The 22,344-nt window shown below is 37.7% G+C and overlaps 1 protein-coding gene across 4 annotated transcripts; it reads left to right on the forward strand.

Moving 5' to 3' along the window:
• Positions 1-1,041: 1,041 nt before the first annotated feature.
• Positions 1,042-11,841, forward strand: LOC127650952 (myelin basic protein-like). Of its 4 annotated transcripts, none has more exons than XM_052136624.1 (5): positions 1,042-1,298; positions 2,903-3,007; positions 4,237-4,263; positions 6,923-7,012; positions 10,515-11,841. In XM_052136624.1, the coding sequence occupies exons 1-5, from the start codon at positions 1,179-1,181 to the stop codon at positions 10,563-10,565; spliced, it is 393 nt and encodes a 130-aa protein (XP_051992584.1). In that variant the 5' UTR covers positions 1,042-1,178; the 3' UTR covers positions 10,566-11,841. The 4 variants fall into 4 exon arrangements, with proteins under 4 accessions (XP_051992584.1, XP_051992585.1, XP_051992586.1 ...); XM_052136625.1 differs by having other exon boundaries at positions 1,045-1,298; positions 2,939-3,007; XM_052136626.1 differs by lacking the exon at positions 6,923-7,012 and adding an exon at positions 4,967-4,987 and having other exon boundaries at positions 1,047-1,298.
• The last annotated feature ends 10,503 nt before the right edge of the window (positions 11,842-22,344 follow it).

The raw sequence follows: 22,344 nt of genomic DNA on the forward strand, positions 1-22,344 counted from the left end.
CAACCAAAGGAAAAGCCTTTGTTTAAATAATCCAACTTTTACATTTTGGCCACGGATAGTTAGTATACAACCTTGATAAAAAAAAGAATATAAAATTTAAAGATGAATGAGTGTATAAATTATAAACAACATATTTTTTTATCCAAAGCCTGAGAAACACTGTTGTCTTTGTTTTTAGGTCAAACGCACTGAACAAACAACTCTCAATTGTTTAAAAAAGAGGGGGTAAAAAGGCCCAACATGCTAAAGCCAACAAGATTTTAGCAGCACTTTACCCTCAACAGAGACAGATTTGCCTGTGTGTTTATAACATTTCTCTGAAAAGCATGAGGGGCACCATTCTGGGAATTACACACAGCGGTTGGTTAATGAATCACAAAGTCATTGAAAATGAATTAATTAACTTTTGGATATTTCAAGATATGTAGGAAGCAGAGCAAGAGAGCAAATGAAAAATAGGGTGTTTATTTGGGAATACAAAGTTAGGATGCTTACTTAAAGAATTCAAGCCAAGAATTGGTTCATTCAATTAGTTCATTGAAATAAAATGTATCAATGAAATAAGGAAGGCGTGTTCCTTCAACTGTATCATGACAACATCAGGGTGTGGCTCTGTATGTACTTTAAACCTCTGAAGACTGAAATGCTCCACAATACAAACTAAATATGACAATGTTTGTCTCGACCTCAACAATTACATATCTTGTATGCTATGACATGCCATATGTCATATCTCAATGTAAACTATTTGTATGATCAACATGAGTCATTATAACAATGGTTTAATTGTGCTGAAAGCCGTTCTGCATTGCGCTCTGGTTCTCTCTCATAGACAGGCCTTGTTATGCTCACACCAAGTTGTGGCAGATGTGGACTAGAACAATAGCTTCTCCTTTTATCAGAGAGCAGGGTAGTGACACCCTCGGCGGGCACACAGGGCTCTAAACAATACCTGGCACCAGCCCAGAGTCACTGACGCTATTGCAGACCCACCTCATCTCAAGTGATGCCATATGATAGAGGGGACGACACCTTCAAAGGCCAGCCCTTCTTCCTTAGAAGCACCGAAGACTATCGAGAAGCTTTGCAGAGTGTCCACAGAGCGGACTTTGGATTGAGTGAAGAAGGACATTCGCGGGCCGTCCAGACTGTAGACCCAAAACAGATAAACACCTAGAATGGCCACTGCAAGCACCTCTGGACAAAGTGCCTTCGGGCTGGGCAGGAAGAAGAGGGCCCCGGGTCTTCTGGATAAGATTGGCAGGTTCTTTGGGGGAGACAAAAAGAGAAAGGGAAAGGTAAGTCATCAAGAAGCAAACTTGATTTGATTAAGCAGCATTTATTTGTACAGGTTTCTCAAACAACTTTGATCACTTTTTGGTGACTTTGGTTTGATCATTGTTAATAAGTGAAAGGAAAATGCTCCAGATATTGGTGAACAGTGGTCTAGAAAGGATCTTGATTGAATCATTGTTCTGTGAAAATGATCTGGGCTGCTAGCTATCTTTCTTATTTGAATCATTTACCTCCTTTTTAGAATTACTTAAATATTCTCAATATAATTCTATTGCTTAAACACAGCAGAAGGAATGGATAACATTAATTGCATTAAAAATGCATGGTATTTACTGATATGATATTCACTGTTAATCATACTCTCCTATATTCATGCTCTTTGCAGTAGTGTCTGAGATTGACTTGATATAAATTATTTTTGGAGAGGGCACCAAGCTATAAAAGATCTACCAATCTATAAAATAGCATGCAAAATATAATTTGTATAATATGATTGCACTTTTGGACTCAGCCAGGTGTTCGTTTTTATTCTCAGAACATTTTATATTGATATGTACTACCATTGTGTAATATAACATTTCAAGTCATATTACAGATATGCAGAGTATTCTTCAACAGTTTTTTTTTTGTCTAATGAGAAAGTTGAAGAGATTTTATTTTCTACCTTCTAAGTATCAATTATGAAAAAAATCATGCTAAAACTGTCCATTTTTAAAAAAAGAAAATTCTCACAGTATTAAATGGATAGTTCACCCAAAAATGAAAATTCTCTCATCATTACTCACCCTCATGCCATCCCAGATGCCTATGACTTTAGAACAATTTCTGCAGATGAATGGGTTCCAAACATTTAAAACTCCAAAATGTGCATGAAGGCATTATAGAAATAATCCACAAGACTCTAGTGGTTAAATCCATTTCATCAGAAGCAATATTATATGTGTGGGTGAGAAACAGAGACATTTTTAAGTCCTTCTTTACAGTCAATCTCCACTTTCACTTTTACATTCTTCTTCTATTGCTTTTGGTGATTTGAATTATTTGTGCATATCGCCACCTACAGGGCAGGGAGGAGAATTAACAGTAACTTGCTAAAACTGTCAACATTTTTTAAAACCAATTAAATCACTGAACACATGGATTTAACCACTGGAGTCAAATTGATTTTCATCTTGCCTTTGTGCTTTAGAAGCTTCAAAATATTGGTACCCATTCACTTGCATTGTGAGGACCTACAGAGCTGACATAATAATTTTCTAAAAGCCGCAGAAGATAGAAAGTCATGCACATGACTAAAAATTGTGGGTCAACTGTCCCTTTCAGACTGCCTTTAGGAGTCACTTAATCTATTTACACTCATGCCTCCTTGTTGCGTGTTAATTAACAAACGTTTTATTTGTAGGATAATTTAAACATTAACCTGTACATAAAGAGTCACATAAGTGTTACTTAAACTATACGTCATATTTTTAGTCTTTAATAGATTAATTAAACAGAATTTGTTTCACTGGATTACAAATCGAAGGTAATCTGTTAGATTCTCTAATAATTACATTTAGTACATATTGTGGCTTTAGTCTGGACATATATTTTCCATTTTTTGAAGGGTTCATTTCGTGGTCACCTGTCCTCCTCTCCACAGAGACCCCAGCACTCTTCCACCCGTCGTCGCGGAGATGTCAACCCTGTGGTGCATTTCTTCAGGAGCTTCGTAAGTATCCACGTGTGTTGGCATGGATTTTTACAAGCCCAAAACTTCAAAGGGGCACGTGAAGAAAAAAACAACAGAAAAAAATAAATAAAAAAACCCCAATCCATCGCAAAACATGAGAATTATGTTTTCACACCTCTATGTATCCTCATTTAGCTCTTGCTGATCCAAGAGCTTGTTACCTGTCTGAGCCACAGGAAAACACTGTCACATCCAACATATTGGACCAAATAGTATTAAAAGAAAGAAAAGAAAACAACAAAGCCTTATTTTATAAAAATCACTTTATCTGAGAGAGAGAGAGAGAGAGAGAGAGAGAGAGAGAGAGAGAGAGAGAAACCTGATTTAGCTATGTAAACACCAAGGTTTTTTGGCTGCTTTGCGCATGTCCGTATACGTTTTTACGTCAAAACCGGGAAAAAAAGTGATCATTTTAAATGTGATGTAAATTAATTTATTTTTGTCTTCTTGTTTTTTTTGAATGAGCTTATTTAACATTTTCAGCGTATTGTTATGCATGTTAACACACTCATTTATTTCTTATGTCCATTTGGAGACCAAGTTCGCAGGCCAAAGTTGTCGTCATGTTCAACATGCAGTCCATGTTTTCACTGCTACAATAGCCGAGACTCGTTTGTCTGTCAGACAAACAACATTACACTCGCTTACTGTACATCACTAGTGTTAGATTTTCTGTTCTAACTGTTAAAGGATGCGTAACTCTTTGAAAGTCACTGTTTTAGATAAAAGTCAGAAAATCAAAGTCATTTTTCTTCATCTTCTTCAAGTCACGTGCTCATGACGTGACATGCCCTCAACTCTTTACGAGTTTTTAAAGCACTATAAAGACTTACACTATTTTATTATTATTCTTTTTATTACTGTTGAAAATAGATTAGATTGTTAACGGTTCCTTATAACTCGTGCCCTGAATTAAAAAAATGGTTTTCTGTCGTTCCTCAGTTCTGCTGGCTTGATCATTTAAAGATATAGTCTCTGCCTTCATTATTCGTCTGAAGTTCAAGGAATCCGAACTACATCCAAAGAAAGACCACAGTAACCACCTCTCCCTATTAAAAGTGTAAAGTCTTTGTCCAAGGATTGCTTATCCTATTTGTATTTCACTGGATAATGCAATTACCCATTTGCAGACTCAGGCCTCTAAAAATACTTGAGTACTTAAAATGTACCCTGACTCAGGATTAAAATCGTGATTTGTTTCCTTGAAGGTGTCCTCTCCTCGTCCCAAGTCAAGGGTAAGTCTGACATCATATGTCCACTGCCATACTTCTAAAACCATTGCTAAAAATGCTCATGCTATGTTGCAGCAGGGACCAAAAATCTGAGATCAAATTGGGGTTCTGATAAAAAAACAAATTTCAAATAGAGAAAAGTTATGATGTAAAATGAAGAAATATTTATGATTCTTCATTAATTCAAGGACACTAGTCAAATGTAAGCAAACTTGTGACACTGGCCATGTTAACTCCTTTGTGCAGAAGGTCAGATTTCTTTGCTTTTGAAAAACACACGATGCTCTTGGATAACAGGGATCATCATGCCAAGTAGAAACATTTTCACTAGTAGTCTCAGACTTTTGTACTCCGCTGTACATTGTAGTTATTTCAAGAAAATTCTTCATCCAATGTGACTTAAACTACACAGTACTAACTGCAGTGGCAGTCCCTTTTGAGCACTCAGGGGTGAAATGCTTTGCTTGAGGGATAAATGGTAATAGAGCAAGACTGTGATATTTGTAACACTTTGTTAGACCACTATTATCTCTATTATCCACAAGGTTACCACCAACACAATATATGAACAATACCATATTTTCCTAGCAGGTAGAATAGATTTGACCCATGCTCATTTTCTCTGCTCTCTTTTATCCAGTAATACAATTAGAATTTCATCTATAGTAAAATGTAATCATTCTACATTTTTCTTTTTCATGTGCAGTGGAGAGAACTATTGGGCCTGGTATGTCACTCAGCTTTGGAGTGATACATGTTTGCATTCACAGACACCCTCATAAACAGATTTGATTGGCTAATTGCAGGGAGTCGTCCTGTCTTGTTTCTAATAGATCTGCCATGCTACTTATTTGTTCTCTCTTTGTGAATTAACCAATGCATTGCTCAGTAATTGCAGCTGCTGAATCTTTTGCTGTGCTTTCCGCAATCTTCTCTTTAACATGTTGGATGATTCTTGAGGCACATGTGTAGGTTGAGAGAGTTTCCTTGAGGTGAATTTAACCCCACTCTCAGTTTCTTTTGATAATTTTATGAAGCATTATTGCATTGTGGTTTAACCACATTGTTATGCAACAAATATCATTATGATGCATGAAGCATGCATGACTTAAGACATCATACATCTTCAGCAGCTTTAGCTGTGCTGTACTGCATAATAGAGTGATCTGAGGTACTGAAATAATTAGAAGATTATTAAAGTTCATACTATTGATTGTTTTCACCTCCTTTTGTTATTCTTTCTTTCTTCTTTCCGTTTTCCATCTTTCTTTCTTTCTTTCCTTTTGTTTGTTCTTTCCTTCCTTCCTTTTCCTCCCTTTATTGTCTTTTCCTTCCTTCCTTTACTTCTCTTCCTTTCTTTCTTTCTTTCTTTTCTTTCTTTCTTTCCTTTTTCCTTCCTTTACCTTCCTACCTTTGTCTTCCATTTTTCTTTCTTTCTTTCCATTTTTATTCCTTTACCTCCCTACCTTTATGTCTTTCTTTCTTTCCTTCCTTCCTTCCTTCCTTCCTTCCTTCCTTCCTTCCTTCCTTCCTTCCTTTCTTTCTTTCTTCCTTCCTTCCTTAGTTTTATTTCTTCCTACCTTCCTGTCCTTTCTCATTCCTTCCTTCCTTCCTTTTTGAATTTTTGCCTTGACTATTGAGCTGTTTCTTTTTTGATGGAATTTTCCCTTCAACCAGAGTGACTCTCTGCTTCTTGATGACTTTGAGACTGCAAGACTTTTTCTGAGTCGCAGACGGTAATGCAGCTTTCTCTCTAGGGGTCTTCAAACAGTGCTCACTCCCCCCTAAACCAATACTCCAAACCATTTTCCCCTTCTTTCCTGTTGTTGATCAAAATCCTTAGGTCTTGAATCACAGACTCACCAGCACCCCTTTGTTGTTTAACTCCACAGAACAATGTGTACTGTAAATGTGTGTGCAAAAAGCAGGAGAGCCGCATTGGATGAAGATGGTTATGGATAAGCAACTTATTAAACTGAAAAATACGTTCTTGGCCTGCATAGCTAGTTTGATGATTTTTGGAGAAAGTTGTTACAATTATGCTCCAGTGCTGCAATCTTGCTGTCTCTAAATTAGCCTATCCCAAAGTCCTAGGTATGTTAAAAACATTTAAGATTATCTGTGTTACACTGCTTTATGTGCCCTTTTAAGAGAGGACTACGCAACTTAATTTCTCTTTTTGCACTCTTCTTTTGGAGACATTGGTGCAGAAATGCACTGCTGCATCACCAATCAACAAACACAATCAAATGTAAAACAACGAAACCCCAACAAAAAACTCCAAAGTGCAACATTATGAACATAGGAACATATTTATGAACAGCAGTGTTCCACAAATGTTCACTGAAGTTTACAGCATTTGTAAACCTTCCATAGAGGTCAAGGGTGTAGAGTTTGTGCTGATAATAGATCATTGTTTTGATCACATCTAATCTTTCAGGGATCTTAACCAATAAATGGCTGACTTAGTTGTCTCTGCGTATTAAGTAATTATTTATAATTAAACCATTATAAATGTGGTTATAGAGCACAATATAATGTGCATGGTAGACACATACTGTGATAAACTCACATGATGCATGTCAAACAGAACATTGCTATATGCACATGCATAATTGAAGACAGATGAATTAGCTGTATGTTCATAAACTATGTCTTCTAGGCTTCCTCATCACCGCGTGGCACGGAGAACATTAGATCACCCCACAGACGTAGAAGGGAACAGAATACACTCTCCAGAATCTTCAACTTGGTGAGCTATAAAGAAGCAGTACTTAAGAGGGCAGACAAAGATATCAGTTTAAGACTGTCTGAGAAGACATACACAAACCAAGTCTTTGAAAAGCTCTATTTAAAAATTACTTCAAGGAGGTTATACTTACTCAAGTGCAATTACAGTTGCTTGATGCGTGCGCCCTTATGCAAAAGCCTACAATGAAAGCAATTTCAACATCAAGATGTAATTAAAGCTATTAAAAAAGGTTCGTTAAAAGTATATAGCATAATTGACTTCTCACAAACCATCTAGAACTACCTCTCTGGCCCTGACGAGACATACATTAAAAAAAAGGCTTACAGTATGTCTTTGATAAGACCATTGACTGCTACTGTATCTGATCTAGAGTGAACCTCACTATGTAGGACCAAAGAAATCTGTCTCTCACCACAGTAATGGCACCATATTCTGTCATCATTGTACATCAGTGAGTGCTGTGCACTCTTTCAGTTGTCATTAAGGGTCTTTTATGTGCTTAAGGTTCTCAAAATCAATATGTATTTTGATTAAGGAAAAGGCCCATTGCATTTGTATCAATTCTGCAGCGAAAGATGAGTCTTACCATGTGCCCTAACCTCGCTCATATTCAATTAGTTGTTGAGAGCTTCATAACATTAGCATTTTTAAATTTCGCCAGGTGCAGGGCATAAACTATTCATAATTTGAAAATGCGTCACGCTTTTATTGATTCTCAATAACATTTGAATTTCAATGGAGTTAGGAATTTCACCTGCTTGTGAAAGTAATTTAGATATTTGATTGATTGATTTCTATTTAACTTCAATTGAGACTCGTTGTATACAGTATATATTTGCATGTGTATGATGTATACAGTACTTCAAAATGCCTACAGTTCTGATCAGTTTATAAATCAGACATCCCAAGAAGGATGACACATGATCCACAGTTAGCTCAAATCATCTGCTCTCTTGACTAATTTCCTTTTCTCCCTTTTGCTCTTTATGCGTGACAATCTCTCCGCACAGAGGACTCAGTCAAATCAAGCTGGCTTTCCACTCCCATTGTGCTGTATATCTAGAATGCTGAGTGCTCCAGATCACTCTTTTAGGAATATAGAATAGCTTGTCATGGATGGGTCATATACCCATGAAAGTAACACCATTGTCATTTTTTTGTTTATAAAGTACATTAATCATATACAGGTCATACCATCTGAAAACTGCTGATGCTATTGTGTGCAAGCTTCAGCATTTATTATTTTGTAATACGTTTTAGAGCTAATGTTGATGCAATGTTGATTATAATCTTTGCATATATTGTTAAGCTATGCACTGGATCCACTACCAGTCATAAATCTGGACACACTTGACTGAATTCTCATGTTTCTCATGAGCTAAATACCTGTTGATCTAAAGGCTTGTGCTTTGTTACTGGTTTTCGAAGGCTTTTTCATGCATCCATAATTAAAAAAAATCATAATAATTATCGATCTATATTGGCTTTTTATTATTATTTTTATTATATAAAAATAGTCCTACTCATTGCTGCATCAAGCCATTAAATCTACTACAAAGAGCTTACCAATATTTGTTGGTAGCTTGTGAAGTCCAACAGTCGGTTTTAAGAGCGATGCCCTTCTCATGCTGCATACGCACAAGTCTTTGTCTCTTTATATGTATTTCTCCACTCAACATTAGTAAAATGTGAGTGGCAGGGTAACTTAACTTCAATTTAATTTCCTCTTATTTGTTTTATATCTTCACTTCTCTTACCCTTCCCCCAAAAACGTTCCCATTTGTTTATCCGCTATACCATTAACCACAAAGAAACACAATGTGAAACAATAGCTGTACAAATATAGGGGTGACAGAAGACTTGTGTCTCTGCAGAACAAAATGGGTGTTTCCCACTCAGTGGGCATTTTCAAACCGGGATGGGCTTTTATCAACTGCTATACATGATTTGCCTACTACATTGAGATTCCCTACTTTCACTGGATAATTGAAAAACTCCCATCCCAGTTTAAAATCACCCACAGATTGGGAAACACCCATTATTGTTCCGCAGAGACCTGTACTTCGGTGACAGAGGTGATGATAACTCAGTATTAAAGGGTTCGTTAACCCAAAAATGAAAATTCTCTCATTTACTCACCCTCATGCAATCCCTGATGTGTATGACTTTTCTTCTTCAGCAGAACACAAATTACGTTTTTTAGAAGAATATTTCAGCTCTGTAGGTCCATACAATGCAAGTGGATGGTGATTAGCACTTTATAGCTCTAGAAAGCACAGACAATCGTAGTAAAAGCAATCCATACACATCCAGTGGTTAATTTAATGTCTTCTAAAGCGATACAATCACTTTGGGTGAGAAACACATCAATATTTAAGTCCTTTTGACTATAATTATTTACTTCAGTCGCTCTCCGATGCATGTTCACAATGGGACTCGGTTCCCTCTGCCTCTCGAGTGATGCAAACACACTGGCATGTTCAAATGAAAGCAAAACCAATGAAGATTGTGAACCGCATTCTCTTGTAAACAAATTGAGCTGCACTTTTGGTTGTATGACGACAGTGAACATCTCGTGTGAACATGCCAACTTTCTTACGTTATGTGAGAGATGGAAGGAACGAGTCCCGTTGTGAACACGCATCGGAGAGTGACCGGAAGTAAACAGTTATATTGATAAGAACTTAAATATTGATCTGTTTCACACCCATCGTATTGCTTTAGATTACATTAATTTAACCACTGGAGTTGAATGGATTGCTTTTACTACAATTGTCTGTGCTTTTTGGATCTTTAAAGTTTCCACTTGCATTATATGGACCTACAGAGCTAAGATATTCTTCTAAAAATCTTTGTTTATGTTCAACAGAAGAAAGAAAGTCATACACATCTGGGATGGCATGAGAGTGAGTAAATGATGAGAGAATTTTCTTTTTTGGGTAAACAAAACCTTTAAGTACAGTAAATGTTATATCACCCCCTTGTAGTCTCCCAAAGCTATTAAGCCAGACTACATTAAATGGAAGGCCAACTGACTGTGAATTGGGAAAGCACTGTGTCGGCTAATGTTTATATCGATGCCTCAAAAACATATTGAGAAAATAACATGCAGATCAATAATCTATGTATCAATATTTTATGACATTCCTAGTTTCTTTCCAAAATAACTTTTTTATTTAACAAAAAACCAACAAGTGTCCAGCATACAGTATGTGGGAACTCCTTCAATGGTTGAGGGAATGGGAGTGTTCAGAGCTGTAATCTAGGCAAAATGGGCTGAGAGTTTTGATTTGTTTCGTTTTTATTTTTATTTTTTTTACTGCATAATTCCAATATTTTCATTTGTAATATTTCATCATTTTTATTACCGTTAGTCTTTTAAATGTGTAGGTGTGTCCACCCTTTTGACTGGTAGAGTAAATTCCTGTATCCAACACCAATGTTGGAAAAGTCTCATGCTTCACAGCTGAAATCATCCTGCTGGTTTTATCTCCATTCTCAGGGAGAAAGCCGATCCCGCTCTCCACCCAAACGCTGGAGCACCATCTTCTGAGCCCTTCTCTGACCAGAAAAACACCAAAATGGAAGAGAGTGTAAAAGATGAAGAGCGAAAACAGGAGAGGGAGGATCTCTGCAGTACAGATTCACAAGCCGCTGCGAGTTTAATAGACTAACATTGGCCATCTTCGCTTCCTAGATAAAGATACAATCCAAGTATCTGTCTTTAAATGCATGTTGGGTGTCATAAGCACGTGTTGACTGTATGTGTGTAAAACTTCTGCAATCTTTGTCAATGGTCTAGTGATGCAAAAGAAAATCTAACAGTTATATCGATCGTCTCCCTTCTAAATACAGCAGAAGTGACCAATCTGAAAATGTTCTTAGAGTGAAAGAGATTATAATCCTTAAAAAATGCAGAGTAACCAAAAGGTTTGGCTGAAATGTTCTCTTTAATGGTGTAGTGATAAAACAGAATTTCCCAATTGTTTGAACCTTTAAACAAAAAAATTAGTTTAAAGTAGAGATCATTTCCATAAATCCTAAATTTTGACCTAAGTTTGGCCTACTTGTCTCAGATGTAGATACAGTCTGTCTTACACAATGGGTTGCATGTGTGCTATTTAGCTTTTGATGCATCACATTAGTCCCTACAGAGTCTTTTCATGTTTTGTTTTTTTAAATCAATGTTTAGCCTCAGTTATGTCAGTGTATTTGTGTATGTATCAAGAACTCTGTATATAGAATTCTTTATTTGACCAACATAAAAAGGATGACCTGTTAACATTCCAAACATTTACTAATATAACATTTGATTTGAGAAATGATTTTGCTTTTAATTAGAAACGCTCCTTAAAACAATTTAACAATGAATACAAATTCAGTTTTGTGGACTAGGGAATAGATTCTAAGCATATATGAATCTTAGATTGTTCGCCCTTAGTTGTTGCACTATATTACACATTATGTGTTAAAACAGCTTTGTAAATGTTGTCTGCGTCATTAGATGTGCAATGTTTTGTTATTTTAGAAAGGCCTCACGTAATTACCCAGGGATAGGATTAATATTTAAATAACAGACATGCAGAAATCTAGGACAAAAAGTCACTGGGAGCAAAAAAAGAGGGAAACCTGAAAGTGCAAAAGGGAAAATGTGAGATGAGAAACAAGGAAAGGAAGTTTGAAAGAGTGAGATGGGTTTATTCAGCTGATTTTCATGGTAAGTTATTCTGTGGTGTTTCTCACCTGTCTTAATAATGTTCATTGTTTTATGTCTCAGAGTATTCCTGTACTGTTTATGAAATAGTGCTGAATAAACATTAGGTCAAATATTCTGTCTGTCAGTGCTGGATTTGTCTCAGATATGGTGCTACACTTTATAGAAAGATATTCTTTAACTCTCCCTTGATTTATAAAGTAACGTTAAATAAAGATTCAGACATGAATGCTGTTTGTGTCTAGTTGTGCATGTTTGAGTACTGTAGTTCACAAATTTACATGGACATGAATTTCAACATCAATATTTAAGGATAAAAACTACATATTTGTACATCCCCAATTCCAAAACATTTGGAGCAGCATGGCATATACTGTTAAAAACAAAAAGGAGAGATTTGTAAAATCTATTCACCCTGTGCTATAATAAAAGCACTACAACAACACATTATTTAATGTTTGCCTTGTGAATGTTCCTCTATTATGCAGGCGTTTAGCTGCACAATTATACGAGGCCTTCATTGCTATATTGTGTGCTTCATAAAGTGTCACACATTCTCAACTGCAGACAGCTCAGGACTGCAGGCAGGCCAATCTAGCACCTGCACTCCCTGCTTACACAGGCATGCACTTATAAACTGGGTACAATGTGGTGTTGTCCTGCTGAAAACCAGTTCTGAATGTGCGTGATCTCTGATTCTCAGACGTCATTGTCTTGAAAAAAAATGTCATGCATCTGGAATAGATATCATGACATGGGCTCGGGAATACTTCTGTAAAGATTTGTCAACACCATTTGCAGTTGCATTCACTGATACAGGTTAAGGCTTTACTATGTAAAGCAGAAGCCATACATCAACACTGTCAAGAAGGACTGCCCAGATGAAGTCCTGCATAATGGATGAATGTGAAAAATTAACTTGCTAAACTTAAATTAACGTTATGAGTGCTATTAGAAGAAATGGTGATGTTAAAAAGGGGTAAACACTCGATTTTCCAAACGTTTTGGAGCTTTTTGCAGTCATTCCATTTGAAATTAATGTATATTTTGAAAATATATATAAATAAATCATAATTAAATTAAGAAGGTAAAACATCAAATAATGTGTTGTTGCAGTGTATTTGTGGCAGGGCGGAGGGCGGCGGGGTCGTGATCATACACATCCGGTCCCGCATTAGGCTAATCAAGCCTCTGAGGTTTAAAGGTCGACTGCAGAGTATCGTGCGGGAGAGAGAGATCGTTTACGGACATGTCCGTCATATGTGTTTGTGTCTTTGTTTTACGTTTCTCATTAAAACTATCATTTATATCGTCAAGCCGGTTCTCGCCTCCTCCTTTCCATTGATCCGTTTACAGTATTCAATATAGCAGAAGAAGAAGAAGAAGAAGAAGAAGAAGCAAATTAAAACAATTTGAATAGATAATTATATGTTTATGATATCTGTTCTTTGCTGTCCAACCAAATGATGAATATCAGAGAGAGAAAAATGTGTATTTAAGGAGTGAGACAGGGAAAGAAAATTTAATATAAATGAGATTCTCTCTTAAGTGAGTGTAAGCCCAAAAAAAAATGCCATGACCTTTGAATGGTGTGTTAAAGCTTTTCGATTGTAAGACTGACAGGTATTTGATTCTTTCTATTATTGCCCTCAATGTCTATTGAAAGGTCACTGAAAGGTCTTTTAAATGTTTTAAGAATACTTTGTGTCAAAAGTCTCGCTTCTGTTCAGTTGAAAGAAAACCTGACATATTATTCTGTACATGTTGTACATTGTATATAACCCTTAAAATGTAACTAAGACTTGCTTTACCATGAACCTATTCCAATTGCTCATTGGCAAAAGTAACACAATGGAGTACAATGTCCACAGTGCACTGAATAAAATCAATTCAAGGTGGGATTTCACACCTCACATTTTCCTTGTGAAAAATACATGTGTGCAGGTCTCTCTTGATGTTATTTCAGTGGACTCTATTTGATCTAGCCGTATAAAAGCACAAGAGGAACAGTGAATTATTTGACAAGGCCAACTGAATCTCACCCACTCAGTCCAGTATTGCGCAGCATGTAAGCACAATGCTCAAAAATGGTAATAATAACAACCATCATGAAAGCAATTATTCAATCATTAATCGAAACACAAAAAGAATAGCTGTTGTTGAAATGACTGCGCCACTATGGCAAGCCGAATTGACTTTTAATCATGTGAAGAAAATGAAAAGTTGATTTCAACAGTTACATTTTCACTACAGATACATTTGCACTTTTTTGATATCAGTAATTACATGTACACTAAAAAAACTTTCTTTCTTGATATAAAAAATGTAATAATTATTCACTGTAGAGCAGAAGAGAGCGGGCCGCGCTGGCACAATGCACACCCGGTCCCCAATCAGCCTGATGGGAACCAGCTTGACAATATAAATAATAGTTTAATGAAGAAATAAACAAAAAACACACAAACATAATCAAACAGAGCAGCTGCCTGTAATTCTCTCTCTCTCTCGAACAGTCGTCACCGGCCGCCTTTATCCCTAGCGCGCCCCCATCAGGCTGATTGGGGACTGGGCATACTTTGTTCCAGCCCGGCCCCACCCTCCTCCGCTCTACACTCACATTAATACAAATTCTTGATGTCAAAATTTTAATTTTCACTAGTAAAACCTTTAATTCTTGAAATGTGTAACTGTATTTTCCCTAGTAGAATTTCACTGTGATCTGTCATTCACTCCTATTTAAAACACAATTACAGATATCTCAAATGAAAATGGAAGTACACAATTTCTGTGCCACTAGTGCCACCAAACGGAATTGCAAAAATATCTATTTTTAAAATAGTTTCCTGAATACACCCCATGTCTGCCATTGGTCAAACAAATTCATGCCATTGGTTGAGTGACATTGTTGGGGCAGGTCAAAGCGGGCTGTTTTAAATTAAGCTTGGATAGGAGAAGGCATTTGAACACAAAAAAAGTTACACTTCAGCTATAATTTCTTACTAGCTGAAATTCGAATTTCACATATCAGCAATGCACATCTTACTAGTAAAAATTATCATTTTAATATCAGTAATTACATTGTTACTAGTTCAAATGTCCATTCTTGATATCAACATTTAAATTGCAACTAGTAAAAATTCTCATTTTGGATATCAGTATTTGTTTTTCATTGTTGGCAGTGTTCATTTCTGAGATCTGTTATGTGATAAGGCTTTAGATATCTTTTATTGCTCTCCAATTTATTGATATCCGAAACCCATTTCCAGATACTTGACATATCAAATTTAACAGAAATACATCTACAGACATCAAAACTTAACCTTTTCTTTCAGGAATGTGTATGAAGAATAGGACTCAAATGCAGAGGGGTAAGTGAACAGTCTTTTATTGATGGCAAACAGATAATAAACAGACGAAAGTGTCAGTGATGGAATGTAATCGGCACAGACTGCAGAGTGGAATGTCCGAGGGAAGGCTGATGATGACGACTGATGGATACCAGGGCGGAGGAGAGCATGACACTGGCAGATGGTGAGAGAAAATGAATAATCTACATGGAGGAATGAATCAAACGACAGGTAAATTCAACAGGTGATCATCCACATGACAGGTAAATCCAACAGGTAATAATCCACAAAACAGGTAAAACCGGAGTGACAGGAGGTAGAGATTACACAGTGAACGCTGAACAATCTCATGATGAACAAGAGACACAAGGGAGAATATATAGGGAGAGTACACATATAGGGAACAGCTGTTGGTTAGCAGACACACTGGAAAAAGCCAAGCTGATTCATTTGTCAGGAATATGCATTCACACAAGAAACCATGTATTTATATATATATATATATATATATATACTCACCTAAAGGATTATTAGGAACACCATACTAATACTGTGTTTGACCCGCTTTAGCCTTCAGAACTGCCTTAATTCTACGTGGCATTGATTCAACAAGGTGCTGAAAGCATTCTTTAGAAATGTTGGCCCATATTGATAGGATAGCATCTTGCAGTTGATGGAGATTTGTGGGATGCACATCCAGGGCACGAAGCTCCCGTTCCACCACATCCCAAAGATGCTCTATTGGGTTGAGATCTGGTGACTGTGGGGGCCATTTTAGTACAGTGAACTCATTGTCATGTTCAAGAAACCAATTTGAAATGATTCGAGCTTTGTGACATGGTGCATTATCCTGCTGGAAGTAGCCATCAGAGGATGGGTACATGGTGGCCATAAAGGGATGGACATGGTCAGAAACAATGCTCAGGTAGGCTGTGGCATTTAAACGATGCCCAATTGGCACTAAGGGGCCTAAAGTGTGCCAAGAAAACATCCCCCACACCATTACACCACCACCACCAGCCTGCACAGTGGTAACAAGGCATGATGGATCCATATTCTCATTCTGTATACACCAAATTCTGACTCTACCATCTGAATGTCTCAACAGAAATCGAGACTCATCAGACCAGGCAACATTTTTCCAGTCTTCAACTGTCCAATTTTGGTGAGCTCTTGCAAATTATAGCCTCTTTTTCCTATTTGTAGTGGAGATGAGTGGTACCCGGGGGTCTTCTGCTGTTGTAGCCCATCCGCCTCAAGGTATTTGCATTTGCATTTATGCATTTGGCAGACGCTTTTATCCAAAGCGACTTACAATTATTACAGGGACAATCCCCCCGGAACAACCTGGAGTTAAGTGCCTTGTTCAAGGACACAATGGTGGTGGCTGTGGGGTTAGAACCTGTGACCTTCTGATTAACAGCCCTGTGCTTTAGCCACTACACCACCACCACTCCCAATGTCAAAGGTTGTGCGTGTTGTGGCTTTACAAATGCTTTGCTGCATACCTCGGTTGTAACGAGTGGTTATTTCAGGCAAAGTTGCTCTTCTATCAGCTTGAATCAGTCGGCCCATTCTCCTCTGACCTCTAGCAACACCAAGGCACTTTCGCCCACAGGACTGCCGCATACTGGATGTTTTTCCCTTTTCACACCATTCTTTGTAAACCCTAGAAATGGTTGTGCGTGAAAATCCCAGTAACTGAGCAGATTGTGAAATACTCAGACCGGCCCGTCTGGCACCAACAACCATGCCACACTCAAAATTGCTTAAATCACCTTTCTTTCCCATTCTGACATTCAGTTTGGAGTTCAGGAGATTGTCTTGACCAGGACCACACCCCTAAATGCATTGAAGCAACTGCCATGTGATTGGTTGATTAGATAATTGCATTAATGAGAAATTGAACAGGTGTTCCTAATAATCCTTTAGGTGAGTGTATATATATATACAGTATCTCCCAAAAGTGAGTACACCCCTCACATTTTTGTAAATATTTGATTAAATCTTTTCATGTGACAACACTGATGAAATGACACTTTGCTACAATGTAAAGTAGTGAGTGTACAGCTTGTATAACAGTGTAAATTTACTGTCCCCTCAAAATAACTCAACACATTGCCATTGATGTCTAAACCGCTGGCAACAAAAGTGAGTACACCCCTAAGTGAAAATGTCCAAATTGGGCCCAATTAGCCATTTTCCCTTCCCAGTGTCATGTGACTCGTTAGTGTTACAAGGTCTCAGGTGTGAATGGGGAGCAGGTGTGTTAAATTTGGTGTCATCGCTCTCAAACTCCCTCATACTGGTCACTGGAAGTTCAACATGGCACCTCATGGCTAAGAACTCTCTGAGGATCTGAAAAAAAAGAATTGTTGCTCTATATAAAGATGGCCTAGGCTATAAGAAGATTGCCAAGACCCTGACACTGTGCTGCAGCATGGTGGCCAAGACCGTACAGCGGTTTAACAGGACAGGTTCCACTCAGAACAGGCCTCGCCATGGTCAACCAAAGAACTTGAGCTTATGAGTTTAAAGCAGTGCTGGAAAATAATGGTGGCCACACAAAATATTGACACTTTGGGCCCAATTTGGACATTTTCACTTAGGGGTGTACTCACTTTTGTTGCCAGCGGTTTAGACATTAATGGCTGTGTGTTGAGTTATTTTGAGGTGACAGCAAATTTACACTGTTATACAAGCTGTAGACTCACTACTTTACATTGTAGCAAAGTGTCATTTCTTCAGTATTGTCACACGAAAAGATATAATAAAATATTTACAAAAAAGTGAGGGTGTACTCAATTTTGTGAGATACTGTATATATATATATATCCATCCATCCATCCATCTTCAACCGCTTATCTGAAGTCGGGTCGCGGGGGCAGCAGCTCCAGCAGGGGGCCCAAAATGTCCCTATCCTGAGCCACCTTAACTAGCTCTGACTGGACCCTGAGGCATTCCCAGGCCAGTGTGGAGATGTAATCTCTCCACCTAGTCCTACCAGCTGGACGTGCCTGAAACACCTCCCTAGGGAGGCGCCCTGGGGGCATCCTTACCAGATGCACAAACCACCTCAACTGGCTCTTTTCGATGCCAAGGAGCAACGGCTCTACTCCGAGCTCCTCACAGATGACTGAGCTCCTCACCCTATCTCTAAGGGAGAAGCCGGACACCCCTCTGAGGAAACACATTTCGGCCGCTTGTACTCGCGACCTAGTTCTTTCGGTCATGACCCAGCCTTCATGACCATAGGTGAGGGTAGGAACGAAAATTGACCAGTAGATCGAGAGCTTTGCCTTCCGGCTCAGCTCTCTTTTCGTGACAACGGTGCGATTGAGCGAGTGCAATACCGCCCCCGCTGTCCCGATTCTCCGGCCAACCTCCCGCTCCATTGTCCCCTCACTAGTGAACAAGACTCTGAGGTACTTGAACTCCTTCACTTGGGGCAATACCTCCTATATATACTTTATTTACAATATTTTACTGTTTAGTGCTTTGCTGATAAGTTTTCATCTACTACAAATTTAATATCTGTTATTGTGTTTTAATTAGGAGTGAATGACAGATCATTGTGAAATTCTGCTTGAGAAAATGCAGTTATGTATGATATCAAAAAATGTATTTCTGCCAGTGATTTTTTTTTATGTCAAGAATAAAAAATATTGTTCAAATGTGATTTCTGATATCAAAAATTAGCATTTTAACAAGTCCAAATTGAATTGTTGATATCATATCAAATATTTTTATCCAGCAAGTGATTAAATGTCAATTCGGCTTGCCGTATTCGCCTTTGGTTTAAACATGTGACCATTTTCTTTGCACGCAACACTAGATTACCCTCGCATTATATATTTCATGACTTCAAACGCGTACTTGAGACCTGGAGGGTTTTTAATGGGCTTCTCATCATGTGCCCGAAGATCTGTTGCACGCACAAACACATTTTCTTCCTCCTAGAACCATGTTAATAATAACACTTACATGCTCCGCACGGAAGAAGAGGAGGTTGTCTCACTGTGCGCTTTGAAGAGACTTTTGTTTTTTTGGAATATCTATATCCATGTACTGATGCATACACAAATCCATTATTCCGTGTATTCTGTAACGCGACAAAAAGGCAACAGGTGTTTGATCAGAAAGTGAAGAACCACTGCCCTCCTTTGGTGTAACAGTGAAGTGCACTGTCAAAGGGAGTGTTTGTACTTTAGATTAAAGCATACAGTTAAAAAAAAAAAATCACATTTAAATTCTATTATAAAGAAATCGAATTAATTTCATTTTGAACATTTATTTCTTGCTAAATAAACTTATTTCGAAAAAACTACAAAAGTAGGTGGAGGCCTGTTTGCAACATTTACAAATGTACACTTAGCCTACTAATTTAAACATATATATGTTTATATATATACAGTTCATAATATTGATATATATTTTTGATACAATTTTATTTTTGTCTAATTTTATTCTGTTATTCAACACTTTTTGTCTTTTAGGTATCAAATCGTAAAACTTAAGTCGGCCTAATTTAACATTATAAACATTTTATTTTATTTTAACAAGAGCATACAATTCTAATTGCTCTGCAGTTGTATAGCAGGCGTGGTGTCATGACTGTCATCAGCCAGTAGAGGGCATTAGTGAGTCTGAGATAAAAAGACACGTATTGAGTTATTTCAATTCAATTTCAATTTTCAATTCAAGTCAATATTCTTAACATCCATCCATCCATCCATCCATCCATCCATCCATCCATCCATCCATCTATCTATCTATCTATCTATCTATCTATCTATCTATCTATCTATCTATCTATCTGTCTGTCTGTCTGTCTGTCTGTCTGTCTGTCTGTCTGTCTGTCTGTCTGTCTGTCTGTCTGTCTGTAGACAATGCCTTTTAGATGTTTTGTCACAATGGCAGAGGACCATTGAAATACCCCTCATGTCCACCTTTCAGTCTTAGTCCAGTCCTTCATTGACAATGGTTACTGTACTGTTTTTTGTCTAACTAACAGAATACAATTGTGTATAAAACTGAAAAAAGAAATAGGATTTTAGGGTGAGTAGCCTCCAAGTTTTGACATCACACATTGCACTCATACTGCCAAGGAAATTGTAACCATTATCATTCACACACATAAAGTAACTTCCATACATCAGAGTAAAAAGAAAATGTATACAGCATGATATACTGTAATATAAACGCACAAACAAAAAAACAATGAAAATTATATGCAGCCAGTGCTTGGTCATCAGAGATGTGTGAAACTCCTCCTTCATTAGTCAAGTTCTAGTTTCACCTGACTGTCAATTGCTGTAATAAATGTATCAAATGTTCCAAGGGATTCATATATGGTATTCATGGTATTATGCATGTGATGACTTATACAATGAAATGACGCTGACACGTTTTGGAGCGAACAACCATTAGACTGAGAATCAATCAGTTTAGATCAAAAAGATCTATTCACTTGGAAATTGTGCTAAGTGTAAGCTACACAAAGGTGTACTGAGACATTGAGACATGTACTTAGACATTTCCAATTTGATGAAATTAATGAGAAATTCAATTCTGTTGTGAACAGTTGCCAAGTGGTTTGGAGGTTTGTCCATGATGTTTTGAGAATGTAATTTCTGTTTCAAGAAATGAGCCAAACCAATGGAGAAAAACTGTAATATTATAAACATTTTATTTTATCAAGAACATATAATTCGAATTGCTCTGCATTAGTATAGCAGGTGTGGTGTCATGGCTGTCATGAGCCAATAGAGGACATCGGTGAGTTAGAGAGAAAGAGACAAGCGTAGGGTTGTTTCAAAATTCAGGTCAATATACTTAACATCTTTTTTTAATCAATCAATCAATCAATCAATCAATCAATCAATCAATCAATCAATCAATCAATCAATCTATCTATCTATCTATCTATCTATCTATCTATCTATCTATCTATCTATCTATCTATCTATCTATCTATCTATCTATCTATCTACTCCTTCAGCCTGAACAGAGGCAGATGTGAACAGTATTGTGAAGGCAGACTGACATAGCTCTTCTCCTCTAGGGCCTGGATTGGTGATAGTGGTAAGGATCTGCCGCAGGGAGAGGAGAGAACTGTTGTCATGACACATCTCTCCCTAGTGGAGGAGGGGTTAAGCACTCAGGGATTTCCACCGAAGCAAGACTCCACACCAGCCCTGACCATCTGCACACAACCCTCATATCCCTCTCTCTCTCTCTCTCTCTCTCTCTCTCCCCTCCCTTCTTCTCTCATTCATCCTGGACTGCTCTCCCTCCTCCGTGCATGTCCATGTCTGAGAGATCAGACTTTGGTTATTAGGACAATTTGTATTAAGAATGCATTTCAAATGCATGCAAATATAGGTTTCCAAATAAGAAAATATCAAATGCTGAACCTCACATTGTCATTTCTCACAGGTTTTGAGTGTTTAAATGGTCAAAAAGGGCTGTGCACATGGTCCCAAGTATGTACTGTAATTCTGAGTTTTTGCAATATAGCTAGAGGGACGTATTCTTTCTGTCAGCTTGCAGATGGATCAAGACATTGAACAGTAGGCTGCTGTTGGACAGCTGCTCTCCATTGTCAGTCACCTGCAGGTGATGTTGTATTTGAAAGCCTCTGCCTATAGGCTACCTCAAGTCTATCATATATTTCTTTACCAGCTACAACAAAAGTAAAATCAGGTAGCCTTACAGCTGTTGGAAAGACCAAGGAACAAAGCTGTCAATGGTTCTTTAGGACACCTTTAGGACTCCTAGTCCATAAACATGCAAGACTAGCATTTTCTGTACAACCCCACAGAACATACAGTCACTATCAGCCATTATTATTAGGCAGAGTTTTTGAGTAAACATGACAAGGAAACAAAGTCTCTTTATTCTCTCTTTATGCTGTTATAATAGTCTTGATCTCCTGTCCCAAAACTAATTACAGGTACAAAGAGACACTGCCAGACTAAAGCACCTATGCTTTGATGGATGATGAGAAGCAAAATAATGCGATTTGCGCAGTAATGGGCAACGGACGAGTTTCTGCAGCATCTGTAAGTTCTGTCAAGTAGTGTCAGTGATTGAACAAGCCTTCAGAGTTGAGGATCTGGGCCACACAGGCTGCTACGTATTTCGCAAGTAGCAGGGGCCCCAGAGAGATACTGGGATCACCATCTCGCTCTGTGCACTTGTGCAAGGCCCTTAACCTTAAGTTGTTCCAGGGGGACCGTCCCTGCTGTCAGTGCACAGAAAATTACTTT

Source organism: Xyrauchen texanus, chromosome 10 (genome assembly GCF_025860055.1).
Source record: "Xyrauchen texanus isolate HMW12.3.18 chromosome 10, RBS_HiC_50CHRs, whole genome shotgun sequence".
In the NCBI taxonomy this organism is placed as follows: Eukaryota; Metazoa; Chordata; class Actinopteri; order Cypriniformes; family Catostomidae; genus Xyrauchen; species Xyrauchen texanus.